This window comes from Electrophorus electricus, chromosome 15 (assembly GCF_013358815.1).
Source record: "Electrophorus electricus isolate fEleEle1 chromosome 15, fEleEle1.pri, whole genome shotgun sequence".
Classification (NCBI taxonomy): domain Eukaryota; kingdom Metazoa; phylum Chordata; class Actinopteri; order Gymnotiformes; family Gymnotidae; genus Electrophorus; species Electrophorus electricus.
Genome location: NC_049549.1, coordinates 9,227,680 through 9,241,581, shown reverse-complemented (window position 1 = coordinate 9,241,581; position 13,902 = coordinate 9,227,680). Strand labels below are relative to the sequence as shown.

The window sequence follows — 13,902 nt, the reverse complement described above, 5'->3', positions numbered from 1 at the left end:
ATCCTCCTCTGGCCAACAGTGGTCGCCACAATAGTAACAATTTTGACAGAAATGTAACTAAATAGTAATAAAATGGAAAAACAAGCAGTTAACGTCTAGTCCGGTTTTCTAGAAGTCCTAGCCTGGTCCAGATGACGTGTGCATTTCCAAACCCATCTCGCACTAGAACGTACATCAAGGACAACAAAGAAGTAGTTGACTCTGGTGGAGGCGTGGTGGACTACAGCAAGGGACATCAGGGGTGGTGGGAGTAGCCATGGTGGCTGAGATGGGTTAAGCTCAGTAACATCATGACATCAGTGGAAGGTGTACCTTGGCAGAAAGAAAGAATAGAGTATTGGGCATGTGTAAATTAGGGAACTATAATGTGCAAAGATGGACTCTAGCAAATTTTCCCTAGTAATGTTGAGGGGAATCTTATTTTGTCACTAATTCGTGTCAGCTAGGAGTCTCTGCTGGGTTTTATATTTTGTACATGAATGGGCAGTGTGGTTCTCACCTTCTCTCAGTGGTCCTTATATTCTGTTCTCTCTTGCTATCCAAGTTTTTCTGTCATCCTGTTTGAATGGCCAGATTATGATTACTGATTCTATATTTTTGTTAAAAATTTGTTAAAAGCTTTGCTGAACTTTTGTTTTCGAAAAAGAACATCTGAGAATAATTACACAGACAATGGGTCAGAGCTTACCTGGTTTTTGTCCTTCCAAAAAGTAGCAATAGTCATTTGGATCTCTGAACTTGAGGGACACAAACTCTATAGAAGGGGGAAAATTTTACACTATGGAATGAGATTTCAGAATTTCTTCCTGGCTTTCACAGATTGTGCTGTTCAGCAGTGTGGGTGTGGGTGTGTTTGCATGCGCTCACATTGAGCAGGTCCATTAGTGATGAGTGAGTGTTTACAATGTTCTCTAATCATTGAACAGTGGGTGGGAGGGTTTTTCTCCACCCTCTCTCTCACTCTGTGGTGGCTATATTCATGAGCTTGGTAGATGCATTTAGCTGCCTTCGTTCATATATGAGGGATCAAAAACACGGCCAAACCTGAGGCAGCCGCAGTCATTCACTCTTATTTAAAAGGTCAAGTTGTCCAGACTCTGTTCTGCTCAAATCTCTCTGTGACTGAGTTCTATTTGTTCTCAGGGTATCCTTACACCCTGGAGGCTCACCCTCGGGATTTTCTTTCCGGTAAATCTGCTGATTTTGCTGCATCAGTTAAGGACATTAAAACCTACTAAAATGTTTTACAGATGCTTAACTCATTAAAGCCAATAAATAATTTAAACCCATCACCTTCCAGTTATTAATAACCTCATCAATTAAACAGCCGCACCATCTGCCTATTCTGTATAGTGTGTGTGTGTGTGTGTGTGTGTGTGTGTGTGTGTGTGTGTGTGTGTGTGTGTGTGTGTGTGTGTGTGTGTGTGTGTGTGTGTGTGTGTGTGTGTGTGTGTGTGTGTGTGTGTGTGTGTGTGTGTGTGTGTGTGTGTGTGTCTGTCCCTGAATCGGGCAGTGTTTTATATTTGAGAGAGGGACAAGTGAAAGGTGAAAGACACTAACTGACTAGTGTCTGGTGGAGTAGCTTTTGTGCAGACAGTATTCGCCAATCTAGTAGAACTGCATGATGCTGCTTTGAACCCTGTGTTATCCTTCAGTTCCAAACATGTGACAGCATTTTTCCACCAATAATTCTTTTTTTTTTTTCTCTGAGATTGTATAGCTGACTGCACATTTTTTCCCTTCTAGTGTGTGTGGACTATGTGTGTTTTTTGTTTGCGTTGGTTGGGTGTTTATGAACTGTTTTATTTTCCAGATAAATATTACAAACATGTTTGTAAGCAAATAGGGTACAGAATGTGTGGTTTGGAGAGAGCAACTGTCAATAATTGACGTGTTTCTTAGTAGTGCCTAGGGTGTGTGTCTGAGGAAAGCTTGTATTTTTGTTTATCCAGAGATTAATATGTTTTAGCTGTAAGGGCAATAAAATGTCTGTTATTGATCAAAGGAAGTGTGCGTGTGCGTGTGCGTGTGCGTGTGCGTGTGTGTGTGTGTGTGTGTGTGTGTGTGTGTGTGTGTGTGAGTGAGAGAGAGAGAGAAATATCCTGTGCTTCTATAGTACCCTATTAGCCATGGTTGCCTATAATGCCTTCATTAATAACAAGGAGCTGTAGTAGGGGGGTGTGCATGTGTGTCAGCAGAATATATATACTGGGTAAACTCTGCACTGCGCTTTAGCTCAACAGCTGAGCATGCACAAACCAACAGTGCACACACGTGCTTCATTCACACCAGTATGCTAACAGTGCTCGCGCACACATTTATAAACTCCAAACCTATGTTTTATTTAGATTTAAATGTCAGATTGGGTTCAGCAGATTTATACATTTCTCATTCATGTTTCCAGGCTTTGGTTTCCATCACTGTATTTGAATCTTTCCCTGCAGTTCAAAACCAATCAATGTTTATGAAACAGACATCTTTATGAAGGAGCAAAGTTATAAAACAAGAGGGTTAAATTCGGTTTAATGGCTCAAGCATTAAAAACGCATCTGTTTGTAGACACGCGCTCCCGCACGTATGCAAACGTGGATACATTTACATAAACTCCCAATTACATTTGCATAAACAGTGAATTTCCAATTCTGTCTGTCCTAAGAACTTTGTGTGTGTTTGTGCATGCATGTGCGTATGTCAGTCTAACGCATTTGCACACCAATGCTTGTTTCTTATTAGATGTTAATGGACCAATGAGAAACAATATTGTGTGACTTATTCTTTACCTAATTGAGCTTTTGTCATTTTTTATAGTACCATCTTGTAAGATTTGTGCATAGTGTTTGTGTGTGGGCTGGTGTGAGTGCTCGCGTACGCGCTTGTGTGGACTGATCAAGTTTGAATATAACTCTTCAAATCGCATCCAAGTTTCCTTTCCATTACAACATCATGTGTACAGAACCCCCCCCCCCCCCCCCCACACACACACACACACACTTCTCCACACCTCCCTCCATTTTAACTACTAGTGTGCAGAGACTGAGTCACCAATTGGGCTCTCGGGTTGTCTTGGATACTGGATGCACATTTTGCTTGTGTTATGGAGGAAGATAATGGAGGTGCTCACACACAGCTGGAACAGGAGTAAAAAAGGCAGGAGCGGCGTGTAGGCTGATTGCGAGAGGGACTGAGAAAGTCTGACAAGCTGTAAAGTTAGCAACATGTTATAGCCAAATATATAGTGTAATGCAAAAATATTTGCCCGTCACTGGGTTAGTTCCTCAAATATAACAACAAAATGCTGTTCAAAGTAAATTAAAAACTACACACTTTCAAACGCATACATGCTCCATGACGTTTTCACACTAGTTTGTGTGTGGAAAGGAGAAAGTGAGGCAGGTCTGTTTAGATGGAGCACGAAGAAGAATGTACATGCATGTCGCTGCGCGCGTGTGTGTGTGTGTGTGTGTGTGTGTGTGTGTTGGGGTGTTTTGATGTGTGAGGGTGTGCTCATGTGTTTTAAGACGCGCACACACAGCAGGGGCCATCTGAACACAGCTTGATGGTGGGCGGGAAGACGGAGTCAGTCGGTGAGGGAGGGAGGTGCGAGAACAGATATCAAAGCCGTGGAGAATGCACGGCGCTCCCCGCGCTTGATTCAGCTTTGCCTCGACACATTCAGTATCCCGATGGGCTCTAAAGCGCAGCATGTGTAAAGGCATACTGATATCTGTTCCAGCCCAAAACGAGCACCCCTGTAGCCTCTAGATTCGAGTTCTCTGGAGCTCCTCTCATTTTCACGAGCGCAGCTCAGATCGCATGGGACGCTAATCTCCCAAACTGACACTGTAAGCGTTGTATTTAAAGTCATATACATGTTTTAAAGCAAGCCAATGTGTTTTTTCGTTTTGCCATAAAGAACGTTCTACTAATGCAGACGTAGTCTTTTACTTGTCTGAAGCCGGCTTTGTATTATGCGATTCTAGCGGTTTTAAACGTTTGTTGCATGTTGGACTGTACGAGATGCATCTGTGTTACTGACCAAATTCATTGACCTAGTGATGCCGCTTGTGCTGAAAGTCAGACTATATGGTAAAGGTTTTCTGATGACACTCCCACGGCATTTTGTGCTTTTATATATTCGTTTTGCCAGAAGGAGATGTCAAAAAGACATTTTCTGTTTTGCCACAGTTCCACAAAACCTTCTTCTTTCGAGTCCCACAGACTCCTCTTTTTTTTTTTTGCTATACTGCCGTTTATTTGCAGCTGGCGCGTGAGCTGTGGTGATTTCAGGCCATGTCCTGTTGGTTGTGTTTAAACATGCGTCGTGGGAAAGGTCACAGATTTTGTAGCAAAATTTCTAACACTGCCATAAGATAATCATAACCAGTCTTTGGTTGCAGCAGCACTGAATCAGCGTAAAAGGAAACGATCTCTCTCTCTCTCTGTGTGTGTGTCCGTGTCCATCTCTGTGCTGATACTACCACAACTGAAGTATGGTAATTGTGGTGTTTGGCCAAATTATGTCTGATCGTGCAGACACTAAGAATTCTGGAGGGCAAGTTTCTCCATTAAACCTGACCACTTGTGCCTGCCGTTTGGCCATTCTTGCCAGATGCTGGGAATTGTAGTAGGTCTATGTAGTGTTTGAAAGCAAAAGAGTATGGCTCAGTTTGTTGTCTATAAAGATCTTAAATGCTTGAATGGTGAACAAAACTTGGTGATGCCAAGTTCAGAAAATGGTTCTGAACATGTGGTCAGTTTTACATGAGCAGTTGGGGGTCATTTTCCAACACACTGTGCAGCCAAACCTGGAATAAAAACATGATGTAATGTGCATGGTGTGAATGTTTCAGATGAACATCATTCTACAGAAATGCTGGAGATCCATCAATTTTACATGCTTCTCTTACTCTTAAATGGAAATGGCATTGGGAGGAGGAGGATGATGATGATGATGATGGTGGTGGTGGTGGTGGTGGTGGTGATGATAATGATAATAATAATAATAATAATAATAATAATAATAATTAATAATGATGGTGGTGATGCTGATGATGATGATGATGATGATGATGATAATTAATAATAATAATAATGATGGCTAATTTAGTATTATGTGCTTCCTAATTTTGCAGTGCTTCCTGAGTAATGTAGTAATTTTAATTGCAAAGCCAGACACTTTTTTTTTTTTTTTTTGGGGGGGGGGGGGTGGCGGGCAGTTGTTTTCTTCATAAGGTGGGGAAATGTGCTTCTTTCTTTTTTTTGGCTGTGCTTTTTTGCAGTCTATACAGTGCACTCTCATATGTTTGCGATCTCTACTGTGCATGTGTACTGTGGTTAACGTAGTTTTGCTTGTGCTTTCTCTATAGTCTGTACATTGCACTGTCAGAAGTTCCTTATCTCACGTGTCGGGGAGGACTGGATCTTCCTCATCCTGCTTGGCCTCGTCATGGCCCTCGTCAGCTGGGTGATGGACTTCTGCATCGCACTCTGCTTACAAGGTGGGTGGGTGTGCATGAAGAGGTGGATGGATGGACGGATGGACTCATAGGTTGTCTGGTTAACTGATTTTACTGTGTACAGAGTTAATATGTACTGTTACCAAGCAGGGCCTAGCCCTAAAAATTATTTGATTTAAAGCCGCCTTGCTTATATTAAACCGTCATCCTGTTTCACCAACTGGTGCTCATATTTTTTGGGCCTTTTACCACAGGCCTGGGAGTTGGGGGTTTGGCACTGTATTTTCACTGTTCCAAGGATTGTTCTTCTGGACTGAGATTCATGTCATTCCTCCAGCTTTGGGGACACAGCCCCAAATGCGACCTCTAAGTGGTGACCATGTCCCCATACCCACACTTATGGATGATCTGACTGAACATTATCAGCCCTGTGCAAAACAGCAGTGGGGACAGTGCATCTCTTTTGCATATACCACGCTTTATGGTCACCTTGACGATTATCTTGACTTGGCTTCTAGTGTTGTCCTCAAGTGTTCTGAATTCTGGATGAAGGCCTTTATACAGGGCTGGACATTCAAGTGATCAGGTGTGTGGCATTGAGCAGTATGCTTCCATACACTTGGTCTTACACTTGGGACAGCTCTGTCAGTCGGTGGTGCTTTGAGCCTTTGGTAGTGGTACTAATCTCAATCACTGCACCCACCACTACAACATCCAGTGGATATATTTGAATATCTGAGTGATCCACTGGCAAACGTAAAGCTGTCTGAGGTGGCGGTACAATCTGGGCTGATCGCACTTGGAGGAGAGCGTAGGTGTTAAGAGAATATGGGAGCATGTGTGTGGATATGAATTTTAAAAGCTGTGCATGTGTGTGTGCGCGCGTGCTTGCATGCAGTGTTCTTTATAATCAAATCCAGCATATCTTAGTGTTTTAGCTGCTCACTGGCGAGTTATCGGATTTCTTTACGTGTAAGGCAGAGTGAGGTGTGGGAGTGTGTGCACTCAGATGCATCTGTGATTCTAAATTTACTTACATAGAAGGTTCAGAGAAGAGAGTGTAACTGTGATGAGGAACACAATAACTCACTGCACCTCTCTAGAGTACACTAACCGTCTGTCTTACTCATTCACACATGCTCACTCTCTCTCACTCACTCTCTCTCTCTCTCTCACACACACACACACACACACACACACACACACACGTGCACACACTCTTCAACTTTGTGAATGATTTTCTCTGTCAAGCATCATGAAATACCTTTCCATTATATGACTTTATTACTTTTGTTTTGGCTACATGCCTCTCTCTCTCTCTCTCTCTCTCTCTTTCTTGTGCTCTCTCTCTCTTGTGCTCTCTAGCCCAGAAGTGGATGTATGGAGGTTTGGACAGTAATTTGGTACTGCAGTATCTGGCTTGGGTCACTTACCCAGTGGTCCTCATCAGCTTCTCAGCAGGTTTTACACACATAGTAGCGCCGCAGGCTGCCGGTAAGAGACACACACATGCACCCCCCACATTTTTCACAATCCTTTGAGTGCTGCGTCTGACTCTCTAGCCTTTTGTCACGAGTCTCTAATGTTCATTAGCATTCTGTTCACTGTGCAGCTGTACAGCCAGTTCCTGTGGGCTGTTATCATTTACTGCTCTCGCGCTGTTTCGGACTTGCTCCTTTCTCTACTACTACTGCTGCTGCTGCTGCTACTACTGCTACTACTACTACTATTAATACTACCATTACTACTACTACTACTACTACTACTACTACTACCACTACCATTACTACTATTGCTGATACTATTACTGCTGCTGCTACTACTACTACTACTACTACTACTACCATTACTATTAATGCTGATACTATTATTGCTACTACTACTACTATTAGTACTACTGCTGATACTACTATACTACTACTATTAATACTACCATTACTACTAAAATTACTGATACTACTACCATTACTACTACTACTACGGCTGATACTATTATTACTACTACTACTGCTACTATTACTAATACTATTAATACTACTACAACTACTACTATCACTTCTACTATTACTACTGCCATTACTACTACTACTGCTGCTACTGATGTTAATAATAATAATAATAATAATGAAACACTACTACAGATCATGAAACTTTTAAAATGAAAGGAGATAAAGACCCAACAAACATCACTTGCCAGGTAGAACAAGTCTGTATTACCCCCCCCCCCCCCCCACCCAGTCATCTACCATTTAATTGATCTGCAAAAGAAGAGACCATGCACCCAGCATGATCAAAGCAGTAGCCAGTCACAAGTCAATGGGCATGCATGTCCTCTAGACCAATAAAGGAAACCATTAAACCTAAAAAAAAAAAAATCAGTATTGAGGATATTTTTAAAATGGTTTTTACAGTGGATATTTGTCACCTGTTTGGCTTTAAATCATCTCCCGGAAATAATCACCACTTGGACGTCATTTTAAGGTCTCTTTTAGAAGCTCTAATATGTCTCTAATGTACTGATGTAATCAATGGGCTGTTAGATTTTATGTTGAGATCTGACTAAGGTCCCATTGCAAAGAATATCGTATAGTACAGATTACCTGCTACTACCTTATTGCTCTACGCTCGGTTGAAAAGTTGTGATCGGAGATCTGTTTCTTCGTGTTCTTCAATGTTCTGCACCATCTCCCACCATCTACGACAGATCCTTTAAAGCTACTTCAATTCATATAAATCCGGGTCTGTTTCATATGCAGACATGCCTGTATTGTTCAAGAATATTTGTTTGAGATTTAAGTTTCCACCTCTGGAGAACTTGATCCTGTACCCACAGGTTGTTGGCTACTAGCTGCTAAGCTTGCTGTAAGTAACTATAGTTCAGTCTGCGGGAATGCATTAAAATGCCTTTGTAGAGTTCACAAAATAACCTCAGGACATGCTTTTGCTAATCTGGTTTTATGCTCATGATCGTAAAGGTTGCTTGAATCGGAAATTTTGCTCAGCTGAAGTCTATTTAAAGGTTATTTTTGCGCTCTCTGTAACTAAAAAAAATTTAAATTACCCTGAAGGTTGAAAAATGGTTTTGAGGTTTAGTGCTGGAATGTTCCTTTAAACCCGCTGGGTGAACATCATGCTGCCCGCTCTGATTGCTGGGGCTACTCAACAGTGTGTGATACCGTAGCAACAGCATCACAGCCACAACGGCAGTCTGTCCTGCAGCGGTTTCCGAGGGCATTTTTTTTAACATGCGAGCAAGCTGTTCTCTCATGCAGCCTAGTTCTGGGACTGCTGCATTTATTTGCGCTTCAATAAAAGTGGACAGAGTTTTGGAGCATGCAACTGCCTGAGCTAAAACTTCACACAGCAGAAATCGGTTCACAAAATAAATGTGGCCCAAGGCTGAGAGTTCTTTAGCAGTTCGATAGCCGCTTCACTGTTCGCAGAGATGGCCTCTCTGTTGGGAGGGGCGAGAGAGCAGGTGTCATACAGCGGCTGAGTCAGCTTGTAAAACTCTCTTGGAATGTGTCCCAGCAGCCGGTTGGAGCGCAGCCGTGTTCAGGAGTTTAAGCAGACTTTCATAGATGCCGCATTCACACGGAAAGTGCAGCTTATTTAGCCAACAGTCTCCTGCTTCTATAGGCAAAGCGAAAGTGTGGAATATTGGATATTTCAGGCACTCGGTGATTGCTATTGGCTGTACACTACACTGAAAAAAATGTCCATACACCCCCCACCCCCAAAATAGTGCCATGAAAAGCCCATTTCTAATTGGTAGGCAGGGGGAGTCTTTATCCTTACTAAGCTGGCTAAATGTAAATGCTGAGATGGAGTTTTCCACTGTCTGTTGGTATTTCTGAGGTTTTTCTTTTTTCGTTGGAAAGCTATGAACTGCCTCATGCCTGTCCTGGCCACATGATTCTGCAACCCCAAAATGACAGCGAGCTGTTGAAAGCAGGGGTACTCTGCTGAAACAAGCAGCCAGCAGATTTGGTCCGCGTGGCGGCTTTCGCGAAAGTTTAGGAGTGTAGTCAGATTTGTATAGGTGTGATATTTCTCCTCAGAGTAAAGTAACTTGTGCAACAAGCGACAATATTATCCCTCAAACAAATGACTGAAAGAAAAAAGGAGAAAGAGCATGCTTAGCCCTTATGCCTCTCCGGATGAGGAGCAGGCGAATGCTAAAGTGTGCATTGCTTGTTTTTTTTTTTTTTTTTGTTTGTTTTTTACACTACTAGCTGCCCGTTTCATTCCCCACTTAAAGAAAGGTCTTGACCCTGGTAACAGAACGTGCTGTTCGACAGCAGGGTAACTGCTGCGCTGCTAGGAAGCTACACGGGTGTTCTGAAGGATGCGGGGACGTGGCACTGTCGAGAAGAGAGGCGGACGAATTGGTCTGAATCATTGTGAGAGTCACGGCCCAGCATTTCTCGCTGTTTCACACATTACTGTTTCTAAGGCGGTGTCGTCATTGTTTATTCAACAGCATGCTAAAAGCATAAAAATGGATGAGGACCATGTTGTAGTTTAATTTGAAGTTTATCCCGTTTCTAATCACCTTTGATAGTCATATAAAGACCGTTAACGATTCATTTACGGCTCTGCTTCCTTTCTCCCAGGTTCTGGTATTCCTGAGATGAAAACCATACTGAGGGGTGTTGTCCTAAAGGAGTATCTTACCTTAAAAACCTTTGTGGCCAAAGTCATAGGCCTTACCTGTGCCTTGGGAAGTGGAATGCCTCTGGGCAAAGAGGTACTAACCCTCACTCACTCTCAACACAGACCAAGGCGCCATTAAGGAAGCTTAAACTGTTGTAACTGTAAACTGTACTGATGTATAAGACACACACTCACACTTCAGACTCAGAGAGATGTTAAGGATGCATTCCTTCCCTCTTTGTCACCATTACTTCATGCGTGAATCAGAAACGTGTTAAGGCGAAATACTTTCTCTGTTAATGAATCATCATTGATCAATCATGCATTTCTACCTGCTCACTGGCTGTCTGTGGAAGTATATCTGAATGTGTTTTTGGTGAAATGTGCATTGTGCTTTTAATGTCTCCCCCCCCCCCCCCCCATCCTCAAATGTGTTCTGTGGTTTTATGTCACTGTTTTTTTTTGTTTTTTTAAAGTTGGCAAACCAGCTAATTGTCCCAGTTACCTGAAATGTACCGTGTGTGTGCGTACGTGTGTGGTTAATCCCCAGGGTCCGTTTGTGCACATTGCAAGTCTGTGTGCAGCACTGCTGAGTAAGTTTATGTCACTCTTCGGGGGAATTTATGAGGTAATTGAAAATTTCATTCGTCCCAAACAGCGGCCTTACTTTGAATTTTTCAAATTTAATATGTTTTAACATGCCTGAGTGTGAAACCCAGCAGTTGTGTGTGTGTGTGTGTGTGTGTGTGTGTGTGTGTGTGTGTGTGTGTGTGTGTGTGTGTGTGTGTGTGTGTGTGTGTGTGTGTGTGTGTGTGTGTGTGTGTGTGTGTGTGTGTGAACATATCCAGTACAGTTCTCACAACTGGTGTGAATTTTATGTTTGAGTCCTGCCAAAATCCTGCTTTTGAGGATGAGCTTTACTGCCATGTTGTCATTTTGTGTCTGTTTTTCCTGAGCTTGTGTGACTAAGGCAAGATTTGGTGCACTGGTGCAGGAGGTAAACGTGGGTTATGTTCATTCATGTGGCTGCAGCCTTCTTCCCACTCTGCAAGGCAGCATTTCTGCAGGAGCCGCAGAGAAAGATGAAATAAAGATGCGCTGTGGAAGGAGGGACATGTGGGCAATCCCTAAATCCTTCTCTCTCCCTCTTGCTCTCCTGTGTCAATTTTTGTGACTAACTCTGAGTCTCTCATTATCTCCCCCCACCTCTCCATCCCTCCCTCTTCCTGACTCATTTTGGCACTCTAACTGTATCCTTCAAACTCCCTCTCTCTCTCTCTTTCTCTCTCTCGCGCATACACTTTTTAACAATTTTGCTGCATGCAGTGGAATGCTAATTTTCCATTGCAGTGCGGCAGAGGAATCTTCTCTCTTCTGCTCTTTCCACCACAGTTGTTTATTGCGTGCTTGTGTGCACTCACTCACTCGTCTTTCTCCTACTTCACTGCTTGCTAAGGATCCTAACCTGACTGGCATTAAGGTAAGCCCTGTGGCTAGACCAGCACTAGCGCGTTAGGTAGTATCCAAAGCATAGGCCTTTGTTACGGAAGCCTGTAAAATGTCCTGGCAATATACTCTCTCAGCTAGTCATGCAGGCATTTCTGGATAGCATCTAAATGAGACAATGTTCGGGCTGTGCTGAAAAGCACATTCCTGCTTCCTTTCTAAATCTCCCTGCTCACGGATAGTAAAAAATGCCTGTGGGCCTTCCGATGATTGTGTCCGCCGATCTCATCATGCGAAGCCCTGCCCTCTCGGCTCCGCCTGTCCAGTAGTAATGCATTTCATTTGCCTGAATTTGTCATGTTTATCTGCATGAAGTGTATAAACTGAGTGTATAGATTTTCACTTTATTTATTTATTTATTTATTTATTTATTTATTTATTTATTTATTTATTTATTTATTTGGGTGTGTAATGACCGGTAGAGGTTTGCTTTGGTTTACACTCGGATGAGAATGGAACACTACTGCCTGTCAGGCAGGGCCCATCTCTTGGCCTACACGGCATCTTGCCGTTCAAGACCTCTGTGGAATCCACATCCGTATCAGAAGTTGAGAGTTGAAGAAAGCTGCTCTATTTACAGATCCTGGCAAATTCTAAATTTGGAGCAGTTCGATTCAAACTGAAGTGTTACACACTTGCAGAACAGAAAGATGCAGTCAGAAAGTGAATCAGTCACAGGCTTTCAGGAAAGAGCCAGAGTCACAGAGAGTGAGCCAGAGTCACAGTTTGGCATCTTTGGCAGACTGTGATGGACAGTATCTCAAGTTTTTTGTTTGTTTTTTTTCTCCCAGAAGCCTATAGACCATGAAGTTGTTAAATGAAGATGATGGGCCCAGAGACATTTCTACTTATAAACCATTCTGAGGATGATTCTCATTCTTTTTCTTCTACGTGATTGTAATTTGTTTGATCTGTTTATTGAGTTGATTTGTGCTGGATTTGGCCATAAAGTGGAAATGCGTGCTTTGCAGTTTTTGAAGGGCCTTGCTCTGCTCTCTGTGTGGGGTGTTTCTGTGTGTCTCCACTGTCAGGGTGAGGGTATGTGGACATATGAAAACAATGGCCTGTTTTATAGAAGACTAATAAAGAGCAAGCAGTTGTATGTTTGTGTGCATACTTCTGAGAATAATAAAGGTAAACGGTGGTGTGTGTGTGTGTGTGTGTGTGTGTGTGCGTGCGTGCATTTAACAGAATGAATCTCGAAACATAGAGATGTTGGCAGCTGCTTGTGCTGTAGGTGTTGGCTGTTGCTTTGCTGCACCCATTGGAGGTGAGCACGCGCATTCCCCCCCCCCCCCCCCCACACACACACGTAATGCTTGGTGGTTGTTTTTGTATATGTGTATACCTGGATATGAGAAGTGTAAGAATGTGCACATGTGGGTGTTTATAAGCCATACATACACACGAGTTATCCATGGGCTTCCTCAGCGGTTTAAAAAGTCTGTGTGTGTGTGTGTGTTCCAGGTGTGCTCTTCAGTATAGAGGTCACCTCTACGTTCTTTGCAGTCAGGAACTATTGGAGAGGATTTTTTGCTGCTACCTTCAGTGCCTTCATATTCAGGGTACTGGCTGTGTGGAACAGAGATGAAGGTATGCATGGGGGCGCTTGCATGTTCTTTGCGGTCATAAGTAGCTATCCTTTTGCATGAGACCTGTAACGTATGTGCGTGCGTGCGTGCGTGCCTGCGTGCGTGCGTGCGTGCATGCGTGTGTCTTTAGAGACAATAACTGCCCTTTTCAAGACTCGGTTCCGGCTCGATTTCCCTTTTGACCTCCAGGAACTTCCAGCCTTTGCTGTCATCGGGTAAGTTCTGTGTCTGCGTGCGTTCGTGTGTGTGTGTGTGTGTGTGTGTGCGTGCATGTGTGTATACCCACACCCCAGAGGTCAGCTTCTAATGGTATCGTTATGAAACCATGTATCAGGTTATTCCTATGTTCATAATGTTCACGTGTAGGCTCAAATTAATGAGCATAGCTTAATGCGTGTGCATATTATTGCATATTAAAATAGAAGGAGAGATGTCTATTCTAAATGACATAATAGGTAAATTTAATAAACTCAGAAATTAACGAGAGAGAGAGAGAATAAATGAGTCATTTCTATGTTTGTCCTGACTGACTGAACTATCCAAAAAGAGTATGACAAGCATGTGTGTAATGAAACCCAGCATGTGTCTCGTCTTTTTCTTCCTTTTTCCCTCCCTCTCCTTCCTTTCACTGTCCCTTTCTCTGACACGAGCCTGCCACCATGGCCTTGGAGGACAGGGAAGTCCCTACTTCT

The 13,902-nt window shown here is 42.9% G+C and overlaps 1 protein-coding gene across 3 annotated transcripts in view; it reads left to right on the top strand.

Annotated features, from left to right (window-relative positions):
• Window positions 1-13,902, top strand: part of LOC113580384 (chloride channel protein 2-like) — a 66,516-nt gene that overhangs the window by 23,416 nt on the left and 29,198 nt on the right. For 2 of the 3 annotated variants that reach the window (XM_035533938.1, XM_035533936.1), the window contains exons 3-10: window positions 1,144-1,188; window positions 5,367-5,498; window positions 6,822-6,950; window positions 10,073-10,206; window positions 10,663-10,740; window positions 12,810-12,888; window positions 13,086-13,211; window positions 13,341-13,425. In XM_035533938.1, coding sequence (XP_035389831.1) covers window positions 1,144-1,188; window positions 5,367-5,498; window positions 6,822-6,950; window positions 10,073-10,206; window positions 10,663-10,740; window positions 12,810-12,888; window positions 13,086-13,211; window positions 13,341-13,425 — 808 coding nt within the window. The remainder of the gene's footprint in view (window positions 1-1,143; window positions 1,189-5,366; window positions 5,499-6,821; window positions 6,951-10,072; window positions 10,207-10,662; window positions 10,741-12,809; window positions 12,889-13,085; window positions 13,212-13,340; window positions 13,426-13,902) is intronic. The other variant, XM_035533937.1, reaches the window with a different exon arrangement.